General features: G+C 45.0%; 1 protein-coding gene across 1 annotated transcript in view; it reads left to right on the top strand.

The window, feature by feature from the left end:
- The window catches only part of CDHR3 (cadherin related family member 3), a gene marked incomplete at both ends in the record, with an annotated part of 57,336 nt that extends 41,643 nt beyond the window's left edge, over positions 1-15,693 (top strand). Inside the window, 8 exon segments of the mRNA XM_079547889.1 lie at positions 622-848; positions 1,723-1,891; positions 3,691-3,935; positions 6,432-6,604; positions 11,036-11,049; positions 12,713-12,744; positions 13,410-13,458; positions 15,380-15,693. Coding sequence (XP_079404015.1) covers positions 622-848; positions 1,723-1,891; positions 3,691-3,935; positions 6,432-6,604; positions 11,036-11,049; positions 12,713-12,744; positions 13,410-13,458; positions 15,380-15,693 — 1,223 coding nt within the window.
- Positions 15,694-23,877: the final 8,184 nt, after the last annotated feature.

Here is a 23,877-nt window from a genome sequence, read left to right as displayed (position 1 = left end):
GCATGGTGTTCAGCTGTCACCCCACCATCCCTTTAGTCCTAGCTCACCGAGGAGGCACAGTGGGATAGGGGTGCTTGGATGGGAAGTGTGTGCTCCAACAGGCAGTGTAGCTTCTCAGGCTGGAGCCAAGCTTTTTCCCATTTCTGTCACAGCCCAGGGACAATTGCTGCAAATGCGGCCTTAAACCCTAATCCAGAAGCAGGATTTGCATTTGTCTGTGCTGAGCTCCATAACTGCTGTTTCAAACTCTCCAGAGAGAAGAGCAACAATTTTTTCTCAAGTTATTCCTCCAACTCAAGCCAGTGCTTGGACACTGGAAATAATTAGTGCGTGTTGGTGCCAGGCTATGGGGTAGCCCTTGCCACCAGAGAATTTCTGCTGTCATTCTCTACAGATTCCTTGCATTGTGGTATTCATTGTTAGCAGACACATACGTGGGGAGCCAGACCCAATATGGTAAACCAGTGTTTCTCGTGCCTTTGTTTTACTTCTTTGGGGTGAAAAATTCTAGAGCAGATATGTAGTTACACTTTTATCAAGCTTTGGCAGGAAAGAGTATTCTGTAATTCCTTCTCCTTTAAGTTTAAAATGTCAATGAAATACGGATTATCTTCTTCTTAGTTGGATCCACTATTGGAAAAGTGACTGCCAGCGATGCAGACTGGCCGCCCAGTGTCATCACTTATTCCATTATAGCTGGAGGAGGGACCAAGGATTACACAAATGCATTCTGGATCAGCCCAATTAATGGAGATGTGAAGATTTTAGAAAGATTAGACTATGAAACAACCCAGAAACACTTTTTCACAGTGCAAGCCTCAGACCAAGAGAAGACTGCAACAGCATCTGTGAGTAATCCCACTCTACTTCTCCTCCTTGTCTCTCTTCTTGACAAGAATACTTTGAGCATCCTCTGTCATGACCTTATATTTTATTTTTTCACATCTGGTGGGAGGTGGATGGGTTCTAGGCCTGCTTCCTATTCCAGCCAAGTACTGCCCATGGAGACACTAGGAAGGAGGTACTTAATCTCTTTATTACCTGTTATATTTCAAGGCAATCATTAAGGAAAATTTAGCATCAGGAACTTGTAATCGTGACAGGTTTATCTGTTATATATTAAAATCCAACAAACACAAAAGGACAGAGCTTAGAGAGTAGTAAGCTTTTTCTCTCAACCAGATAACACCAGCTGACATTAAAAAGATTTGGTGTAACAAGGGTGCTTCCAGACATGCAGAAGGCCATTACCAGCATTTCTCTTTCAGTGTGGTTGGTCTATAAGGAATCTTCATCCCTTCCATGGATCTTGCCCTGAATTATTACCAAATTGTACTAAGAAGCCTAAGCAATAATTGTGAAGCAATTTGAGACACTGGAAAGAAAGTTTAATGAATACCTGGAAATATTTATCATTTCTACTATAACACACCTCAGGTAATTCAACTAGACAGACAGATCAGATTGAAATCCCTGTGGTTTTGAAATATGATTCAAGTTAAGGAACCTGTTCCCAAAAGAGTACTGGTCACAAAAAGAAGTAAAGGTCTAAGGAACATTTATGTTTTCTGGTTGAATCTAGTTTGGAAGAGAGGTTCATTTCTCTTCAACTGCTGCTGATTTGAAGAGCAAAACTGGCAAAGCCAAATAGTTTTTGAAGTTAATAAAATTCTGACCCAATACAGATGAAGACCTTCAGCTTTTATTATTCTTTCCTTTCAGGTAACTGTCAATGTTTTGGAAGTAAATGATGAAGAACCCATTTGTTCACCAAATTTCTATTCATTTCAAATCCCAGTCAGTTTAGCAGTTGGGACCAATGTCAATGGCTTCAGGATTCAATGTCAAGATCGTGATTCTGATCCCAGGTCTTTCCGTTACTTCATTGAAGGTATTGTGTCACAGTGAACTGTGAACTGAAAACAGTGCAAAAGTGCTTGAATATTGATGGTTCAATTTGATTTGTAAATAAAAATCTAGCACAGTTTGTAAGCTGCTTCTTATGGAGAGCTAATTGTGATCCTCAAGCTTCATGCATCATTATTTTGCTGCTTTTGTAAAGAGATGACTCTATAAGTTTGCTACCATCTAGAATGATGCCATTGCACATTTGGATTGCCTACCACATTAATTAACCACAATTAACTGCATTACTGACAAGGACTTCAGTAGAATGAGGGATATATCTTAATGGTTAAATTTCACTTGCAATTAAAGTTGAGTAAATCTTGAGAAATGAAGGTGGTTTCTGTTACCTTGTGTAGCTTTCACTTAGATAATGGCATGTGGTTCAAAATAATTGAGCAAACCTGCATGCTCTAGTTCCATGCTGCATGTACTAAAACCCTGTTATTAGAAAGAATGATTGAACCTATTAATCAATTGCATCCATTTGAAGAAGAGTATGGATTGGTATTCAGCTTCACAATAAAAGGGAATACACTCTCTTGGGTGAATTTATTTTGCTGTTGCTGATTTTGTAGCTGAGGTTATTGACTTACACTGCTGAAAATTTAATTGTAGTTGCTGGCATGATTTTGATCTGTGCCAAGAAGTACAGCCTCAGAGAAATCCTGGGCATTGCTGCAGAGCCCAGGACCTTGCTGGGTGCAGTGTGTAGGGGCCCTCTAGAGTGCAGGCCTTGAGGTTTGGTTATAGAGACATGATCTGTGCTGTGCAGTTGGTCTTTGAGCCAGAGAGCTGTTCATGGCGTCATTATTTGTTGCACAGTAGATGTGTCCTTCAAAATCACCTCAACTCTGGAGCTCTACAAGGCAAAATAAGCAGAACCAAGGTACTTCTGCTACCTTTCTATGGCTTTGATTTCTTTTGGCTCTGGTCAGTCCGAAGACTGCACAGGTCACCAGCAGATCTCCAGTAACCTGAGCAGAGAATGAAGAGATGAAAGGCCAGACACATTAATCACCCTTCTCTGCCTCCTGCAGCAACTCACAGAGGGAGTGAAGCCTCGGTGGAAATTAGCCACTCTGAGTCATAAGCTGTCATCAGAGGGAGCCAATCAATGGCCGTGCGGTGTGCTCTGCGCAGAGAAACAAGTGGTGGGAAGGGAGTGGAGGGACCTATGAGATGCAGGTGGTGCCCATGTGGCCAAGGGGCCATTGCAGAGCCACCTCAGCAGTGGGACTGAGACATACAAGGGTTCTCACCTTGTCGCCGATCTCACGGCGACTTAGGTTACAGTCCGCCCGGCCTGCAGTGGCCTGACAGCCCTCAGACCAGCGCCCGACTGAATCGGTCCCCCGCTCCGCCTGGTCCATTCTCTCGCTATTCAATACCCCAGTATGATGAGCGGCAAAATGGCGTACATCACCCAGACTGGGCTCTGCTGCTTCAGGGTGCACTCCAGGCTACAAGAAAAAATCATTCAGATTAGCTGAGAGTCTCCTCTCATATCCTTGATGGCACTGAGGAGTTTTTACAGCCTTGCCTCAGCTGAGTCTTCATAGACAGTCTTACTTCATGATTTTATGATGATTTACTTAAATGATTTTATATGTTATCAAGAAGATCAAGGAGCCATATGACTACACGGGCATTAAGTGATCCATCGAAGGTTGTCAATAGAAACCAATCTTTTAATTTGCTCCATGTGTTTATTTTAATGTGGGATTTTTCTTCACTTTTCTTCTTTTTTTGATGATTTGTTTCGTTCATTACTGTGACTTGCAGGCAATGTGAACAATCATTTCACCTTTTCACCAGTGGCTGGCTCCAACACGTCTCAGCTGATTCTTGCATCTCCCTTTGACTATGAGAGTGGGCTTGATACAAAATGGATTTACAGACTGCGTGTCTACATAACAGATGACAATTTACTATCTGTCAAGAACAAGGCTACACACCTAGTTAAAACTGGAACAGTGACTTTAAGCATCAGAGTTATCCCAAACCCAACAACTGTCACTACCACGACGGTAAGTTCACTGAAAATTATGACTACCCTGCAGTTCTTTCATGGGCTAATCTGCATATGACTCAAGAAAAGAAGGTAGATGTATGTATAAAAGGAAAGCAAAAGCCTACCGTGGGTCCAGGTTTAGGAAGCACTGAGCTTTGTGTTCTTGCACTGAAGCCAATGTTCATTGATTTGCCTGGTGTCATGGGGGATTGGCTCCAGTTACACATTTGTAATGTGTTTTGTATTGTAGTCTCTAAAAAGAAAAAGAATTACAAAAAAAAAGACCAGGCACTCTGCCATTATCACATAACTGAAAAGTTAAAGATTTTGACAGCTTTGTTAATAAGGATAGGGTAGGGGTTAACCTTAAAATTACCTCATGCACTACTATTTTTTAAAGCTGTTTTCTACTCCAGCATCCTTTACTTCTGTGTGCTTCTTTAGCAGTGGTATGCATTACTCTGTAATGTGCCTACCAAAGCCAAAATAGGCAAAGACTATAATAACAAGAAATCCTTATCATTTACAAGGGATACTTTTCCACCCAGAGGTCACCTTCAGGTAAAAGTTCAAGCTGCCTGTCAGGAACTGAAGCAGTTGTGCAGATCCTCAGCATGTTCTGAGTCCTCAGCATGTTTCAGACAGGGAGAACCAGGCAGGTGGGCTGGATGTCTCCTGAGCTCCTGGGCCCCATAATGATCCATGGCTGGCATTCTGGCCTTACACCCAGACCAGCATGCCCATGATACAACCTGCTCCTTGTCACATCCATCCCAGGGAAGCTCTGGCTCACTGGTTTTGCTTCTTGGATGATTTCCACCAGGCTGGTGCAGGATATGAGCAGCTCTTGCTTTCCTCCTGCCTGCCGCAAAAGCGCAGTTGGAGGGACACAGACCAGTCTGTCCTCATCTTTGTGCTGATTACTGCTTTCATCTCTTGCCATGCCATCTTGCCATCATCCAGTGTCCATCCATTTTGTGCCTGCCTGCATTAGTCTTTTCTCCACTGCATGCAGGAATGAGAATATGAGGATACTGAAAGTGTAAAAGAGCTATTCATTGTGAAACTGTCCAAATCTGACAGAATCAGAGGGTGCTCCAAGCAGCATGTACAAATCTGGAAGCTTTGCTATGGAAATGCTTAAATTCAAATTTGTAGACTGATTAATTATTATCTACTGCTCTGCTGGGAAGGAATAAATGGTTTCCTCACAGCCTTCTCCTCCCCATTACTTGACATGGAAACAGGTTAAGCTGAATAACAAAACTTCTGTGTTTCTTCTCCCATGCCTTACCACAACTGCAAACAGTCTAGCCCACATACCACAACATTAAATCTGCCTCCCCAGAGATACCAGCCTTCCACTTACAGACTGTTTTCCAGAAGAGCACTTCCATTACAGCACCTTCTCCCATAACCACTTGTTACCTGCGTTCAGGCAACAGCCAGATGAATCTGGTGATGGAAGGCTGGTAGCACAGTGGTGGGAAACCCTATCACAAAGTCACTTGGTACTTCTATCCCAGTGAGGCTGCAGTGGTGGTGGTTTGAGATTATTTGTTAGTTTCTTTAAAAATTTGGTGTGCTCAGCCCTGTTGGCTGACAGCAGACACTGACACCTCTTCATTTTAAACACTTCCTTTTAATAGTTACAGATATTATCCAGTTCAGCCGTGTGCCATTTTTTGAAAGGTGTCCTTAGATGGAAAGCAAATAGATATCCCACTAAATTTCATACACAATGTGATTACAAATGTCTTACAGAAGATTTAATAAAAACTTCAGTAGATGATCAGAATGAATAGAACCACACCATGTATTAACCCCGTAGAACAAACAAGCAATTTCTGATCTGTATAGGGATAGTATCATGGCGGGACCGCAGTGAATGAGCTGTTAGCACCAAGAGAGATGCCAGCTCAGAGCTGTGTGCATGGAGGATGTGGCAGATTGCAGGTGCTCAGGAAATGTGATTTTCCCTTCTGGAGCAAGGAAAAGAAGAAGTTTCACTTATTTTTATACAACAACACAACTCCTCAGGGCTCAGCTCTTTTTACAAAGGGGGCTGAATGATCACTGCAGTGAAGATGACCTAATTCCAGTTTCGCCTTAGGTAACGAGAAACCATTATCTTGATAATGGCAGTATTCCCTGAACTTCCAAACCCTCCAACAGCATGCTTACATCTTCTCAGGCAATCTGAGGCTTTCCAGCCCCATCATGGCATGCCTATTTTAATATAAGACATTGAAACACGATCTGGAAGCAGCGAGGTGGGTGGGCTCTGTTTCAGTGCCTGCGGTTACCCCTTGAGCTTATGGCCCATCTCGGTCTTCACAGAGAGGTACGTGGGATGAATCACCACCTCCAACAGATGCTATCTGCCTCTGCCGATCATGAGCAGAGCCCTGGGGCACCTTGGGCCAGGTGTCTGGGTGCAGAAGTTCAGCCAGAGGAACAGTGCTGTACAGGAATGCAGCACTGAGAAACGTCTCCTATCTTGTTTTAATAGCCTGGATTTACAGTGGTGACGAAGAAGGAGAACCTCTACTTGGACTCAGCATGGTACGTGCCATTTGTCACCACACTGGGCAGCCTGCTGCTCCTGGGACTGCTGGGCCATCTCCTGGCCAGGTGGCTCTGTGCCCGCTGCCTGCCTGCACCCCAAGCTGACGGCACACCTCTGTGAGTGAGAATCCTGGTTGAATGTTTTGTAGCCATATGCCCTCTGCTGCAGTAAGTGCAATTGCTGGCTGCAATATAAGACAATAAGATGACAGGATAAGAGGGAATGGCCTCAAGTTGTACACAGAGAGGTTCAGGTTCAGGTTGGAGATAAGGAAACATTCTCAGAAAGAGTGGTGAGGCACTGGCACAGGCTACATAGGGAGGTGGGGGAGTCACCATCCCTGGAGATGTTCAAGAACCATGTGGATGTGACACTGAGGGATGTGGTCAGTGAGCATTATTGGTGGTAGGTGGACAGTTGGACTAGGTGATCTTAGAGGTTTTTTCCAAATGTGATCATAGAATGATAGAATCATGGAATCACAAGGTTGGAAATGACCTATACGATCATCTAGTCCAACCTCATCACCATTGCCACCACAAGCACTAAACCATATCACGCAGCACGTCATCCAGATGCCTCTTGAACACTGCCAGGGACGGTGACTCCACCACCTCTCTGGGCAGCCATTCCAGTGCCTGACCACTCTCTGAGAGAAATAGTTCTTCCTTATGTCTAATCTAAACCTCCTCTGATACAACTTGCGGCCATTACCCCTTTTCCTGCTCGTTGCCTGGAAGAAGAGGCCAAATCCCTCCTCACCACAACCTTCCTTCAGGAGGTTGTAGAGTGCAATGAGGTCTCCCCTGAGCCTCCTCTTCTCCAGACTGAACAATCCCAGCTCCCTCAGCCGCCCCTCATAAGACTTGTGCTCCAGACCCCTCACCAGTTTTGTTGCCCTTCTCTGGACACACTCCAGGACCTCAATGTCTTTCCTGTAGTGAGGAGCCCAAAACTGAACACAATACTCGAGGTGCGGCCTCACCAGTGCTGAGTACAGGGGGACGATCACCCCCCTGCTCCTGCTGGCCACACTATTTCTAATGCAGGCCAGGATGCCGTTGGCCCTCTTGGCCACCTGGGCACACTGTCGGCTCATGTTCAGCCGAGCATCAACTAACACCCCCAGGTCCTTCTCTTCTTCACACTCATCCAGCCACTCATCCCCAAGCCTGTAACGCTACACGGGGTTGTTGTGCCCAAAGTGCAGGACCCGGCACTTGGCCTTGTTGAACCTCATCCCATTCACCTCAGCCCAGCGGTCCAGCCTGTCTAAATCCCTCTGAAGGGCCTCCCTACCCTCAGGCAGATCGACACCACCTCCCAGCTTGGTGTCATCTGCAAACTTACTGAGGGTGCACTCAGTGCCCTCATCTAGGTCATCAATAAAGATATTAAAGCAGATGGGCCCCAGTACCGACTCCTGGGGGACACCACTTGAAATGGGTCGCCAGCTGGACTTCACTCCATTCACCACAACCCGCTGGGCACGGCCCTCTAGCCAGTTTCTTACCCAAAGAAGTGTATACCTGTCCAGGCCACGGGCAGCCAGTTTCCCCAGAAGAAGCCTGTGAGGAACCATGTCAAAGGCTTTGCTGAAGTCTAGGAAGACTATATCAACAGCCCTTCCCTCATCTACCAGACTGGTCACCCAGTCTTAGAAGGAGATGAGGTTGGTCAGGCATGACCTGCCTTTCATGAACCCGTGTTGGCTGGGCCTGATCCCCTGGACACCGTGCACATGGCATGCAATCTCATCCAAGATGATTTACTCCATAACCTGCCCTGGTACCGAGGTCAGGCTGACAGGCCTATAGTTCCCCAGATCCTCCTTACAGCCCTTCTTGAAGATGGGAGTCACATCAGCAAGCCTCCAATCCTCTGGGACCTCACCAGTTAACCAGGAGCGCTGATAGATGGCCGAGTGCAGCTCGGCAATCACCCCCGCCAGCTCCCTCAGCACCCGAGGATGCAGCCCATCCGGTCCCATGGACTTGTGACAGTCCAGACGGAGGAGGAGCTCTCTGACTGCCTCCATCAGAATTGCTGGGGGCATATTCTGAGCAGCGTCCCGGACTTCCACATTGGGGCATAAAAAGCCCAGAGGATAACTGATCTGGCTGTTGAAGGCAGATGTAAAGAAGGCATTGAGGACCTCAGCCCTCTCCTTGTCCTCAGTGACCACATTCCCTGCTGCACCAAGTATAGAATGAGAATTATCTTTCGTTCTTCTTTTGCCGTTAATATATTTATAAAAGAATTTTTTATTGTCTTTTTACTGCAGAGGGTAACTTGAGTTCAAGTTGGGCTTTTGCCTTCCTAACTTCCTTCCTGCATACCTTAGCTACTTCTTTGTAATTTCCCCAAGAAGCCTGTCCCTTCTTCCAGAGGACGTAGACTCTCCTTTTCTCCCTGAGTCTCAACACTAATTTCTGGCTCATTCACACTGGTCGTCTTCCCCTACGGCTTGCCTTAGGGCACTCAGGGATAGCCTGTTCTTGTGCCTTTAAGATTTCCATCTTGAGGAACATCCAGGCTTCCTGGGCTCCTTTACCCTTGAGAAGCGACTCCCAAGGGACCCGCGCTACAAGCTCCCTGAACAGGTCAAAGTCCACCCTCTGGAAGTTCAAGAAGGTAGGTTTGCTGGTCACTCTTTTGACATCCCCAAGAATGGAGAATTCTACAATTCTGTGGTCACTCTGCCCAAGATGGTCCCCAACCTTCACTTCTCCCACCAGTCCTTCTCTGTTAGCGAAGACCAGGTCCAGCAGGGCACTGCCCCTAGTAGGCTCTCCTACCAGCTGCGTAAAGAAGCAATCTTCCACACAGTCTAGAAACCTCTTGGACTGCTTCCTCTGTGCTATATTATATTTCCAACATATATCAGGGAAGTTGAAGTCTCCCATCAGAACAAGTGCTGGCGATCGTGTGACTTCCGCGAGCTGCTCATAGAATGCCTCATCCAACTCTTTGTCCTGATTAGGCGGTCTATAACAGACCCCCACCAAGATGCCGCCCCTACAGGCCTTCCCATAGACACTCCACTCTATCATTCCCAACCCCAAGCTCTTCTACCTTGAAACAGTCTTTAATATAAAGGGCCACACCACCACCCTTCTTTCCTCGTCTATCCCTTCTGAAGAGCTTGCAGCCATCTATCACAGCACTCCAGTCATGGGAGTGGTCCCACCATGTTTCAGAAATAGCAACAAGGTCATAATTAGCCTGACTCACAATCATTTCCAACTCCTCCTGCTTGTTGCTCATGCTGCGTGCATTGGTATAGACACATTTCAGACGAGTCATCTGCCTCACCCCCTGCTAAAGCATCATTCCCCTAGGCTCGTCTCTTGAGAAGCTTGTTTTGATGATTCTATGACTTTATGATTCTAATGTTTGGTTTTAAGAAATCTACCAGAAATGTCCGTGGATTGTTTTTCATGGATTTGCTAATAGTGCAGCAAATGCATTAGCGGAAGGTCATAGTGGATTTAGCATTATGACCTCTAATGACAGCTAAGCTCATAAGGCACAACTGGAGTCTGTACCTGTCTGTGCTGAGCAAAAATACAGCCATAGTCTATGCCCATCACAAGGGTGGTACCGCATGTGCTCCTCCCGCTCAGCCATGTTACTCGGAGGCTGTTTCAAACACTGGCGCTAATGCCAAATTCTCTGTTCTGGAACAGCTTTTGCAGACTTCTTGCAGCGCTCCCCTGGCCTGTTGCAAGGCTCTGACCCATGGAGCTTCACAGTACCTCTGGGTGCTCTCTCTTGGCAAAAGCCACTGGGAACAGTTCTGGTTCTGAGTGGCAAGAGATGGCTGCTGGGAGCCAAGGTGCCTGCAAACTGACATTGTCACAAACACAGAGATAAGAGCTCTTTCGTGGGATTTGGAAAGGATTTATGTAAGTGTTCTCAGGACTCGAGGTACATTTGGAAATGATAGAAAATGTAGAGGTAATATATGATGGTGATTATAATTCAACTGATGTGTGCAAGGAGTTTAGCAACTTGTGATAAAAATGACAAATGAATCCAGGAGCATATAGCCTGGCCATTGTTATTATTTATTAATAGAGCTAGTGATTCATTGGGAGGCAGGCTTTCCCATTAAAAAGCAATTTTTATATTTTCAAATACGTTTACAGTCTTTCATATATTTAAAAAGTATTATCTGAGCACAGCAGATAAAAAAAAAATGACCTTCCTCAAAGGATGGAACAAGATGAGAATTTCTGAACATGCATTTTTTCCAGATTATATAAATCCATAATGCTATAATCAATAAGAGTGTATCTTTTCATTATCATTCCCTCTTGGAGAGGTGTCAGAGCAACACTCAGGGTTGTTTTCCTGTTTGGGAACAGTGTTAAATGGAGCAGGCATTCAGTGAAAACAAAAACATAAACAAAACCAACCAAGCATATCTCAGAAGTCAAGGAAACACAACCTTCTTGCCAAGTGGAGGAGAATGAATCATGATACTTTTATACAGGGAAATTAAGACATTTGTTAACAATATCTCTCACTCTTCTTCATTGCAGGATAAATGCTCCAGGTGTGTACTTCTTTAATACCTCTCAACAGCACCAAGTTTACTATTCTGTGTAAAATTTGTAAACCCATTTCTAGACAAATACATTTGCTCCAGTACAGAAGTACTCAGATCAAACACCCTGGCTGATGATGGGATGCCAGCCTAAGTGATATCATTGTCCTTGCGATATTCATGACTATTAATTATTAGGCAAAAACCAAATTCAGAGTAGTCTAGTTGTCTGGCATAGATGGTAAAGAATGACTGTATTTTTTATATGTTAATTCTTAAAAAAATGATTCCATCCCTCATCAGCAACTGTCTTCCCTGTTCTCCAACACCCTTCATTTCACTCTGGCACCATTACATATACCTGAAGATTTATTGTCAAGTATTGGTGCCTTTGCAGGGGTCTGTATCACTTAGCCTGGCTACAGATTGCACATACAAAAAGAAGCACTTTTTAAATAGGTGCTTTTAAGCGCATTTTTTTTTATCTTATTAGACCCATTAGCTTTCCCCTAACAAGCGTGGTTTGTATCATCTCATTAAGAATCCACTTTTATAACTCCCTCTACTCAATAGCTTTGCCCAGCTCAAAAAAAAACATGATTAACACAGCCCAACAAAGCTAGCTGTTCTCTTGGTTGCCCAATTAGAGGCATTTCAGCATTGGCCAGATTCCAAAAAAGTGATGCTTCATGTTTTCTGAAAATACTGGTTGCCAAGGGCTGGCAGAAAGGTCTGAAGGCTGGACAGAATAGATTTCCTATCAAAGCAATGCCTCAGCACTGCACACCCAGATGCAAAAGGCCGTGTTGCCAGCAAGCAGTTCTCCAAAGGATGGACATTAAACAAAATGGTGAGACAAAATCACAGCAACTAGTTGGGTATCATCCACAATGCCGTGCTGCTGAGACACCACTACATTTGTTTGCACATGGGATGAATTAATAGCATGGTGAATTCACATATAACCAAACTGTTCTTCAGTCCCAATTTGACTTGACTGGATCTGCAGCACTTCCCTGGTTTGTCTCCAAACGTTTGAATGCACAATCTTTGCAGGTACAAACACTCACAGAAAAAAAAAACCCACCAAACACAATAATCTGCATTTGTGGTTCAAATATCTCCCAGAGGATGATTTGCTTGCTGGTAGACAGCTAGTCCAAGCTCCTACAACACCTGAGCCCTCAAAATATGCCTTGAAGGGGCAGTATGTGGTGCACAGACCCATGATGGCTGGGCCAGGTGGAGTGAACTCACCCCAAAGAAATCCCCAGTTGTGGTGGTGTGGAGTGGCGTAGATGCAAGGAATTATTCATGGAATAAAGACATGAATAAACTTTAATAATAAACATATTTGAATTTCTGTATCTATTCATATTATTTAGGAAGGGAATTTTATTTAAGAAACCATTGTTATTTATTCATTATTGAAGGAATAAGACTTTTCAGTGTATGCACTTTGGTTAGCTATTGGCAGTGGCTGAGCCTCACTCCAAAACACTCTGAAGGTGTTCGCTTTCCAAATAGCATTAGGGATCATCCTGTGAAAAGCAGTAAGGTCTTTTTGAGAAGGCTGAGAAGTTAGGAACTAAAAATCTCTGTTTAGTGGGGGATAAAAATGTAATATCTGGTTACATCTGATTCTTTGCTATGTGCATTTACTTTTCTGTAGAAAAGAAGAAACCTAAGAAAGAAGTGGCTTTGGTGAGTACTGCTATCCTCAGAACAACACAGAACAAAAGTTTTACTCTGAGCCCCATCATGCAATATGGTCATCTTTTTATGGAGGATGACTCTTTTCAAAGAGAACGTTGAGATGGTAAGGGAGGAAAAAGGACTGTCCCTAAATGCAAAACAGGGTAGTGTTGCAGTTGACCTCCTCATCTGGAAGCAACCCCACGTATGGTGGTGCTCACCCACATCATGGTTCCTTTGCTTCCAACTGCCAGATTCTGCAGCCTATCTGGTACTATTTTGTGACAAAAATAATGCAGTGACTTTCTTTGCTCCCAGATAGCTGTAATGGTATAAAGATTGCGATGTCCTCCCACTATTGCACTCTGCCTTCCCAGGTTCTTTGCAGAGGGTATTCCCAACCTTCCCCTGGGTGGAGGCGACCCTCTTGTGGTTGCACATGTGGAGGTATGGTGCATGTCAGACCTTTATAATTCTCCTTTGAACATCTAGTAGCAACACCCTTCACCACAAGTGGCTTTTGTTGCCAGTTTTGATTAAACTCAGCCTACAGGAATGTGACACACAGGTCATAGAAATCCACCTCCATCTATGTAGGTCAACATTTCCAAGTCACTGCTTTCCTTGCTTACCTAATTCACAGGATTCATTTAACAATTTGTCTCTCTTCACAGGAAATGATAAAACTCAACACTGTCTTTGACGGAGAAGCCAGAGACCCAGGTAATAAAAAGCAATTAACAGTGAATATGAACATTTGGCCAGAAAGAAACTGGATGAATTGATTTAAATACAGTTCGACATTTGCTTCTCATACTTCAAGTTTGCTGTTTCCAAGGAGAGCAGGAGCTCTATCTCACAAAGTGAAAAGCAGGAGAGTGCCCTACTAACAATTCTAATGGAGGAATGAACCCACTTCCAGTGGCCATTTTATTCACTGCTCACCCACATGTACGGATCTGGTGCAGGAGGTAGAAGGAGAGGAGGAATCAGCTCCTGTCCCCTGCCCTGGTTGCTGTCACAGTTCCATGGTTTTGAACTCCCCTTGTCTGAGAAACGGCCACAGGTTGATGGAACTGCAGGTGTATGGATTCTGCATCCCAAACTGCTCTCTGGTTGCATGGGTGAGCTGATTGCTCCTGCACAAACCTCCTCCAGACAGCAACAGGCATTGCTGCCATTTCTCTGAGTCTTGAGCATCGCTGGCTGAGGAGAACAAGGAAGAGCGTTTGCTTTTAGATGAGCTGTGGCAGCTGAGGACCTCAGCACGGAGAAGGGTGGCTGATGAAATGGGGCACGCTCAGCCAAAATATGCCTTCAACAAACACATCTGAAAATAGGCTCAAAACAATAGGTCTCAAATTATTCAGAAAAAGGCAGGCTTGTTCTGATCCTTGGATTAATCTGGCCAAATTTCCACCCAAGTGTCTGTACTTGTGTTTCTTATTAGCTGGCTCCAGGCTCTCTGAGGCTGTGAGCTAATAGGAAACACTAGGCACAGGGACTTGGGTGAACAAACGGGGCCCTACTGTGCAATTAAGGCCATCCAGAGAGCTGCTCAAGGCTGGTTTGGCTGGCTTCAAGCCCACCTGCTATTTATACAGAGGAGCAGAAGGGATGAGCTCTGAAGTCCACTTTGTAACTGGATTTGTTCAACGCTAAACATTGATGTTCTCCAGCCTGCTGCTTGCCAGTGTTGTGACAGGGCAGCTGGTGGCTCCTTTCCTCACAAAGCTGATCACACCACATTTTGGTTATCTGAGCCCCCCTGAGCAATAGCACTTGGGTCATGCCTCACACAAGCCCTACAATATAACATGGCTTTGTGGTTCCAGCAGAGAAATGAGGCCTGCTTTCTCCTCCCCTCTCCTCTCCGTGGCTCATTCCAGACCTCAGAGGATCAAGTGTTGGCAGTTTGGAGATGAGATTTGATAATTCCCAGCATATCAGCTGCTGAATTTGGTTATGAGAGCCAGTCAGGAGCTGCTGTCTGATCTGGGCTGCTGTAACATGTCTGTCCTGTAAGCACTCAGGAAACACCTTGTGAAGAGATCCAGTTTCATCTTTAATTGCTCGAGTTGTGTTAATGTGTCAGAAACCATTAATTCTGATACAAACTGTAACATGCAGTAACACATAGCCACTATTTCCTTGCAGGCCTTAATAGTCCTTTGTTTGTTTCATATTAATAATGTTGAATTAAAAGCCGTACCACTAAAGCTCCTGATTCTCTACCTGTTTAGCAAGAGACAGTAAATTAGACTAGGGTGATATGATCACACAGGACAGATAGCTGTTTTTGCACCTATCTCTGAACAGTAAGTGAACTGAAAGAGCAGAGACTTACGTTTGGTGTCCAAGTAGAAATTGTTCACAAAATCTGAAAAGGGCAAAAAATGTTTGTAGCCGGTTTTTATACAGATGCAGAAGCATCTCGTTTGGGCAGTGACCACAACTGGTAGTTGCCCAGGAAGGTGGGCATATTTGCTTCAAGAAGTCAAGTTTTCCCTCTTGGCTCTGTTCCCAAACTCATCTGGTTTCCAGGTGTTTCACATTTTCTTTTTTAGCCCCATCATGAGATCTGTCTCATCTTAACCTGCTAAAGTAGGCATGGTTTAATTCCTTGTCTTCTCTTCTTTGCAAGTCACTGGCAAAATGTACGAATTCAATACCCAGTCAGGGGCCCGGAGGTGGAAGAAGAGCAATGAGCCCCTCCAGCCCACTGCAGACTTGCAGGTAAGGTCAAGTGCCACAGGGGATGGTGACCAAGAGACAGACAGAGCAGAGGTGCCAAGCAAAAAAGAGACTTCAGAGAAGAGGAAAGAGCCAAGAGAAGCTGCCAGGCCCTCGGCTGGGCCATCCCTATCACCAGGCCAGGACGGGCTGGAGGTACGGAAGCAGAAAGGGGAGCCTGAGGACAGGGAGTTACCCTCATCAGCCCAGCAGCACAGACACTGACTCTTCTCCCTGAATGAATGCTGCCTTTGGTTACACCAGGCCTAAAGCTTTCTGCCTCTCTCAGCTGCAGAACTGGGTAAGACTGGGAGAGAAGGGATGGAAAGTAACAGGACAGTGACTGTGATCCGGGAGAATGCAGCCCCTGCTTTTCCATGTGCAGAGACAGTCCCTGCAGGCAGCAGAGGCTGTTTACTGAGAAAGGGACGATGTGAAAGAGTGAGAAAAAGAACCTAAAGCACCATAATGGACAGAAGCATCTGCTGCCCTCTGGGCTGTAGCTTCCTTTGGGAGAGCTCCTTGCCCCCAGACCAACATGGCCGTGTCCCCAGATCACTTTCAGGGAGGGCAACGTGCACATGGACACAGTGAATGGGGCCAGGAGTGCAGCTGCATGGAGAGCCGAGCGTGAGGTTGGCTTGCTTCTCCTGTCTCTGCTAAGTCTGAAAAGCCGAATGGGTGAAAAACAGATTAAAGCTGAAAAGTTTGCTAGTGACAGCTAGAAATATTTTCATTCAGTGTTTTATTTCATCCTTCCTTCTCATCCAGACTTGCCATAGAAAAGAACATAGCTTGAAAGCAGTTTTGGAGGGGGGACAACCCACATCTTGTCATGGCAACTAAGGGTCTTATGTCAATATTTTCAGCTTATTTCTCTTTTGTACCATGAGCAGCATTCAATATCTTCACCTTTGGTATTTCCTTTGGCACATTCAGTGTTTTACAGAATCAAATGGAGCACACTTAAAAGAATAATTACAGTAAACACATGTGGTGAAATAATCTTTTCCAAGTGTGAGCGTGTATAATGTAAGTGCTGTCTAGGAACCCGATATAAAACAAGCAAACCCTGCAAGATTTCCAAAAATTATTTTAATCGGAATAAAATTAATTATAAATGACTACTTAATTCTCAATGGCTTATATTCTTTTCTTTCCTGATGAGAAAAAGGTGGTGCTTTTTTTGTTTTGTTTTGTTTTGTTTTCATCAAGGGACAAATCTCAGCTTGGTGGCAACAGAAAATCCTTGGTCTAGGTTCAGGGGGGACAGTAAGATCCTGCCACACTCATTGGTTTTGTTGTATGAGGGGAGATGTGGCCGGGGAGGTAATGCCCCTGAGGATCCCACACATTACACAGCCACTCCTCACAGTGCTGTAGCCTTTTGCTGCACTCCAAAGGAGTGATTTGGCTCAGGAACAGCTTTCCTTACAAATACCAAACGTCTGGAGTCAAATGACATTTCATTGAGCAATCAGAAACTCAGCGTGTCATGGACACAATGATAGAGATAGGAAAGAGTGATTTATGGTTTCTGAATGTGTTATCAGTTCCTGTGGCTGTGGTGGTTGTTATAGTGTTGTTTGCCCCTCCAGCACCAATAGGGCTGGTTGGAGCTCCAGCTGCCATTGTTCCCATTCGTTGCTGTAAATATGCTACGTGCAATCTCTGTGTAGGTGGTTTTCCAGTCACTAAGAGAACTCCTATGGTAACTGGTAGTGGTTGTAACTCCAATTGCTTTGTCATTGTGACACAAAGAGAAACCCAAAGGCACACCCAGCACCTCCAAATATTGTATCTTCATTACCCATGGAAGTTAAACGCACTATTGTCATCATTTTCTTAAACCTATTTTCCTGGGCATTTCTCCAGGGCGCCATTCTGCTTCCTCCATTCTTCTCATTTTACTTTTGCGATTAAGAGATAATTACCCCCTATTGAAGAGGAGGCAGAAAGAGACTGCAGTTTCAGCCAGAAAACCTGGAAAGAGATGGATAAAAACTCATCTTTGGCTACTGCTGTTTCTGCTGCTGAGCTACACAAACTTCCTTCCTTCCTTCTTAGGAAAAAAAACCAACAATGGCAAAACGTTATCACAGCACACTGTAAACATCCATCTCAGCAAACTCATTGTCACAGCCAATGCTGTCGGTGCTGCAGCCCCCCACAGCTGGCCAATAGCTGGAGGAAAGCCACTACCGCAGCACTGGAAACCTCAGAACAGCTGATGGCTCTATAAAGAGGTACTGCTGATGCCCAAGCTCTGCCTGACCTCAGAGCTAATACTGCTCAGGGTGGGTGAACTTCCTGGTGCAGCCAGCCCTTCTGGGGGCAGTCCCCACAAAATAAGCCATTGTACAATTCCATGCCACTTGCTTTATGGGGAAACCAGTGTGCTGAACCTAAGGCACAGCTACATGCTTCCTGACCCACACTGGTGATGTGATACTCATCTCCAGCTCCATCTAATTCTTCATCCTACTCTTTATTTTCACTATGCACAAACTTATGTTCAGAATCTACAAAATCAAGGAACAGCACAGCTTTATCTGAGCCTCAGCTTTATGTAAAAGCAGCACCATTTTCATGGTATCACAGAACCACTGAGGTTGGAAAGACCACTAAGATCCTCTAGTCCAAACATCAGCACATGCCTGTGACTGCTCCAGACCATGTCCCTCAGTGCCACACCAACCCTTTTCTTGAACACCTCCAGGGATGGTGACTCTACTGCCTCCCTGTGCAGCCCATGCCAGTGCCTCACCACTTTCTGAGAAGAAATGTTTCCTAATATCCAATCTGAATGTATCCTGGAGCAACTTAAAGCCATTCCCTCTCCTCCTATTACTGTTACCTGGGAAAAGAGGCCCCCCATCAGCTACAGCCTCCTCATCAGCTACCCCCAGTGCTATTTACTTCTTCCCCTGTGAAGGAATCAAGAACAGCCTCATATCTCACCAGGAATGCAGTTATTTGTTCTTTTTTTGGTTGAGCAAAAGGAGAGAAGACAAAAATGACAGACCTAGACACACACCTATTACACGTGTGAATATATGAAAAGATGCTGTGCAGTGCAGCTTTAAATGTTAGAAACCTCATCTAGCTGTTCAACCAGCTTTGAGCTTTTTCCATGCAGAAATGTTTCTGAGAGCACACGTTTAGCATTGGAAACAACCACTAGATGGACTGTGAGCAAGGACAATGGGCAGGTCCGAGCATTTAATTACTAGAATGGTTAGCTGACACTGTGAGGCTTTTCCACCATTGGAAGAGTTCAGAAGGCAAGAATGTTGCTGTGTGCAGGAGAGGACAGACTGGGTGATAAGAACAGGTGAATTTTGGTGCCATTTATTTTAGAGTGATGGCACTGATAAACTGAGACTAGAAGAGAAAGGCTTCTGATGGTTCAAGTAGGGTGGCTGAGGGCAACAGTTTCTGCCCTCTAGTTGCTTGTTACACATTGCATATTAGCTTTATCCAAAGTCTTCCAAAATCAATGTGATTGCTGTAGTGTTTGACTGCTGCGTCTCCACTTAGGACCTTTGGAATAAAGCTGCTGTGGAAGTTTCAAGAGAGGTTATAGAAGAGCACAGTTCACTCTCCCACACTGGACTCGTATGCCCATAGCTTGTGGGAATGTAATGCTGTGGTTTTAGAGCTTTTCTCCAAAGCAAATACTCTTCTAATACATAAATGCTCTGCTTTCACATCAGTATTAACACCAAATAGAACTTCCAGTAAATGTCTCAGCTTCTGGCCACACAACTTCATTTTTATCAGGGAATGTGAAAGTGCTGACACTGTATTCGTTCACGGTCTCCAAGAGACCCACACAGGGGAACAGCTTTTGGCTGCAGAGGTGAGAACATCTGCCCACAAAACTGCTACTTCACACCACTTAGAGATGGATCCCTCAAACACAGCAGGGTCAGACGAGTGGGACAATCTCCTCCCGAGCAAAACGTCTGGCTGCTAGGTTATCGAAATCCTGGTCTGGGAGCAGTGCCGTGGCTGCGCAGCCCCCCCAACTCAGCCCTGCCCCATTCGCAGGCTCGCTCCGCGGCGGCACGGCGGTACTGAGGGAGCCGCGGCCGTGCCCCGACCCCGGGCGGGAGCGGCGCTGCGCGGGGCAACACTGACCCCCAGCGGCCCGGCAGCTCCACCGCGCGGGAAGGAAGCGCCACGGCCCTTTTCCTTTGTGCATATACGAGCACATACATACACGTAAATAGATGAGGTGAGGAGCAGTCGGGGGTGGCCCGGGGCTGCAGCTGAGCAGCAGCACAGAGGTGCACCCCAGGCCTGTCCGTGTCGGGTACCGACGCTGATGCACGGCAGATACAAACGGCCACTCCACCCTGAAGGCCTGCTGCACTTGCTGCAGATGTGTGTGTAACTGCACTGCAGACAGGAGGACAGGTTTGTAGTCTCTTGAAGAAGAAAGCAGAAATATTGCAGCTTTCCAGCAGCACTCCTCTGTTTCCAGTAAAGTTGAAAGCTACAAAATGGGCACATAGGCCATATGTACATAAAAAAAGCCAGTCAAAAATGATCATAATGAAATGATTATTTCCCTAAGAGCTTCCAAGGCCCCAGGACAAGATGGGATACACACCCTTTGGCTTCTTTGATTCAGCAATGCATTTCTCAGATTTACATCCTGGCACAGTTACAACCTAGAAACACTCTTCATGGAGCTGAGTGCAACCCCACAGGCTCCTGTGCCAACCAGTCCTTTCTCATTACTTACGCTGCACAGTCTCTGTGGAAACTAAAGCTAAAAATAATCCCCTCATCTCCTCTCCTGTCACATGCTGTGTTCTGCTCTAACCATAACTGCCTGATCTACCTGCATTCATCATCTTTAGGGATGAAATCCCACCAGCCCCATGCCTGTTTGTGCAGCCTCCGTGTCTTTTCCAGCTCTACCTCCTCTCCTGCTACCAATGCCGGCCTTGGTCATTGCTTGTACACTGTCTTCAAGCTGCTTTGTGTGTCACAGCCACTGCTGGGAACCTCCGGTAGCCCAGGGCTCAGACCTGAGCTTTTGCAGTGTGACTATAGCACTATATTTCTCCTTTAGACCTATTACCAGCACATCACCTTCTTTTCTCTCCTCTTCTCCTTCTGGCATGGGATATCTTCTTTGCTGGCTGGATGACCAAGCACCAATACAGTGGCAATGGTGATGAGGAGATGGTTGGACTAGATGATCTTATAGGTCGCTTCCAACCTTGTGATTCTATGATTATATGGTTCTATGAAACACTCAGTTCAATCCCATCATGGTTGTTTCCATGGTGTAAACATTGCTCCAGCCGTGGGAGTGCTGTAAGTATACTGTGTCAGCAAGAAGTTCACAGGCAATGCTTGACTCTCTGGATGGGAAGCTGGGGGGGAAAGGTTCCCAAGGTACAATATTCCACAAAGACCTTTTGATAAAGAATAATAGTTTTACTCTGATGGCATCATAGCTACCTTTTGATTCATTCAGAATAGAGCACAGCAGAAAAATAAGAAAAAAATAATCCCATGATCTTTATACAGCCAGTGTGTGTCCAGCCTTTGGTTTCTTTGTTGGATACCAAACTTCAGGTCCTCCCCTGCAGGCAGTCAAAATTTCCTGCCCAAATGGTACCAAATGATATGGCTAAAGAACCGAGAGATACAAGAGAATCAATTAAAAAAAAAAAAAAAAAAAAAAAAAAAAAAAAAAAACCACCAAAAAAACCACACAAGACCTTCCAGGCCATAGCCACTTCCTTCCCTATATATGTGATAACTTAGCCTGATGGATAAGGGACAATATTGAACATATGTTCTCCAGTCATTGTAGAGCTTATGAAGTGAAACTTGAGAACTCAATTCCCACATCACTGCAACAGTTGTGGGATGCAACTAAAACATCTTGTGGTAAGAGAGCCAGCACAAAAGCATAAAACAACAAATAACAATCACAGCAGTTATTAAAAATGCACTTTAAAATAAAACCCCAACAAACTTGAAAAGGAGTGTGGTCTAAAGGCTCAGAAAAGTAATACAACATTCACAGTTCAGAAAAAGGGAAAGTGACAGAAGCAGAAAAATGGCAGAATCCAGCAGAAGGATTAAGATGCAGAGTGCAGCAATTTGCCTGAGAGCAAAGGAGAGCTCCAAGGGAACCTGACTGTATTAAATGCAAAGCTAAAATTAGCTTGCAAAGGCAGATCAAGATGCAAAAATTAAAAATAGCTCCTGCATCTGCAGAATGTGGTGGAGAATTAGATTTGAAGTCACCAGAGGAAAATGATTTAGGAAATGATGTGTATATATGGGAAAATAAAAATGAGCTGGGAGCAGCAGTATGTGTATCAACTGACAGGTTACCACTCCAAAGTGGAGAGATGCAGCAAGCAGAACTCCAGCTGCTTTACAATGCAAGAAGCAGCCCATGGAATTTAGGACAGATAGCTACAGAACCTGGGCCACAGTGTGGAAGCACAGCTGTGGTCCAGAGTGTGGTACTTGTAGAAAAATACTTGTAAAAAATACTTGAATAAAACTGAAATTGAGTAAACTTGGAGTATCTGCTACACCAGCTTTTACTCAGATTGAGAATCAGGCTCTAAGGGACCTGTACAGAGCCTCCTTCATGGCTGTGTGAGGCAAACTGCCCGGCAGACTGGTGAGAAGAAAATGCAGCTGACAGCAGTAACATCTCCTTCAGCCAACAAGTGCATTTATGAATAAATGAGGAATTGCTCAGACATTGGCTGGATGCAGTGCCAAGTACAAGCCATTCCTCACTGGCAGGGCATAGGTAGCTGACAGCAATAACAGAAAGCCAGGTTCCTTCACCACGCCCACTAAATCACATCACTCAGTGCTGCATCTCTGTGTGTCTTGAACATCTCCAGGGACAATACAGATCCCAGAGTGACTTCACTCATATGACCTACAGGAGATGTGATGTGGCCAGATCTCTCTTTCTTCAATTCCTATGACTTTTCTTGCAGGGTTGTGGCAATATCTTCACCCACTGCCAACAGAATGCCAACTACCATAACAGCAGCTCTTCTGGGTCTTGATGCACTCAGCAAGCTCATTTCTCAGCACAGATCTAGCCCTCAGATCACAGCCCCCTAAGCCACAAGATAGCCAGTTCCTTTGACATCTCTTAATGACGACAGGATTTTGTTCTCAGCCTGAAAGTTCCCTAGTGATATCCCATACCAACCCCTTTGCTCCATTTTCTTCCACTGCCACTGTCCAGCTTTCCCTCCTACCCTGGTCTTCTGATCACAGCTCCTCACAACCACACCACAAATCACCCCTCAGTGCAAATGCTAGGGCTGCATAGTTACAGCTTGCTACCAGGAGGATCCACACACTCTCTAAAGATTTTTGAGCTTGCACAACTGAAGGCTGCCAGGATTGCTGCCAGCTGATGATAGCTCAGTGGAGAGACCTGGCAGATCTCCAGGCCCTTTGTTTCCTCAGCACAGAGAGATAAGCAAACTGCATCTCCTGTTAGCCACAGAGATACTCATGCAATCAAGATAAAGCTGGTAAACCAGGCAGGTTTCCTCCACCCCCATTACCCCCCCCCCCTCCCCCCCCGCTTTTGTCAGTAAATAAGGCACTAAGCATCTCAGTGCTGCCAGCATGGATATCAATTCAAAGCAAAGGCTCCTCAGCCCTTTGTGGGTGTCCAGTGTAAATGAGAGCAGCTGCTTGCTTCTGCTGCACCAAGTCCCATCTCAGCAGCAAGACTCCAACAGACATCAAAGGCAGCAGTATCCTACAGCAATCCCCTCTTTTTGAAGCAAAACAAGCCTTATCCTAATGAACAAGGAAGGGACACATGGTTATTCTTTCTGAAATCTTGCTTGCTGTGGACTGTGCATCACATTCACCTCAGTCTGCAGAGCCAGTACACCATTAACATTTACCTGGCTGATGACTGCAAACGTGGCATGCTCAATTTTAATTTTTTCTGAAATTACATCAATTTATGTATATTTCACCAATTTTAGTCTCATTTGCCACGTTTTGTCTGTCTTCTAAAGGAAGTACTCCAGGGATAGAACACATTTCATCTACAAGTGTAAGAGAGCTTCAGACTATGGGGAACAGGAATACCTCTTCATATAGACCTTACAGAAGGAGAGCATGCTAAACCCCAGCTTTGTTTCAGCTTCACTTGCAGGCTAGACCTTGGCCAATGAAGAATACACTGATCTAATCCCTTCCTTCTCTCATGTGCAAAAATACACACAATTACCATTTATAACAAAAAAATACAACACTGACTCCAACAGCATTTTCTGTGACAGTCAGCTCATTGTAGAACTGGAGCTTCAGGTGGTAAATAGACAGGAACAAGATTTTGTTAATTTTATTTAAAAAAAAAAAAAAAAACACTAT

This window comes from Tetrao urogallus (genome assembly GCF_951394365.1).
Source record: "Tetrao urogallus genome assembly, chromosome: 1".
Taxonomy (NCBI): domain Eukaryota; kingdom Metazoa; phylum Chordata; class Aves; order Galliformes; family Phasianidae; genus Tetrao; species Tetrao urogallus.
Note: the sequence above shows the minus strand (reverse complement) of the source record. Positions and strands in the feature narration are given on the sequence as shown.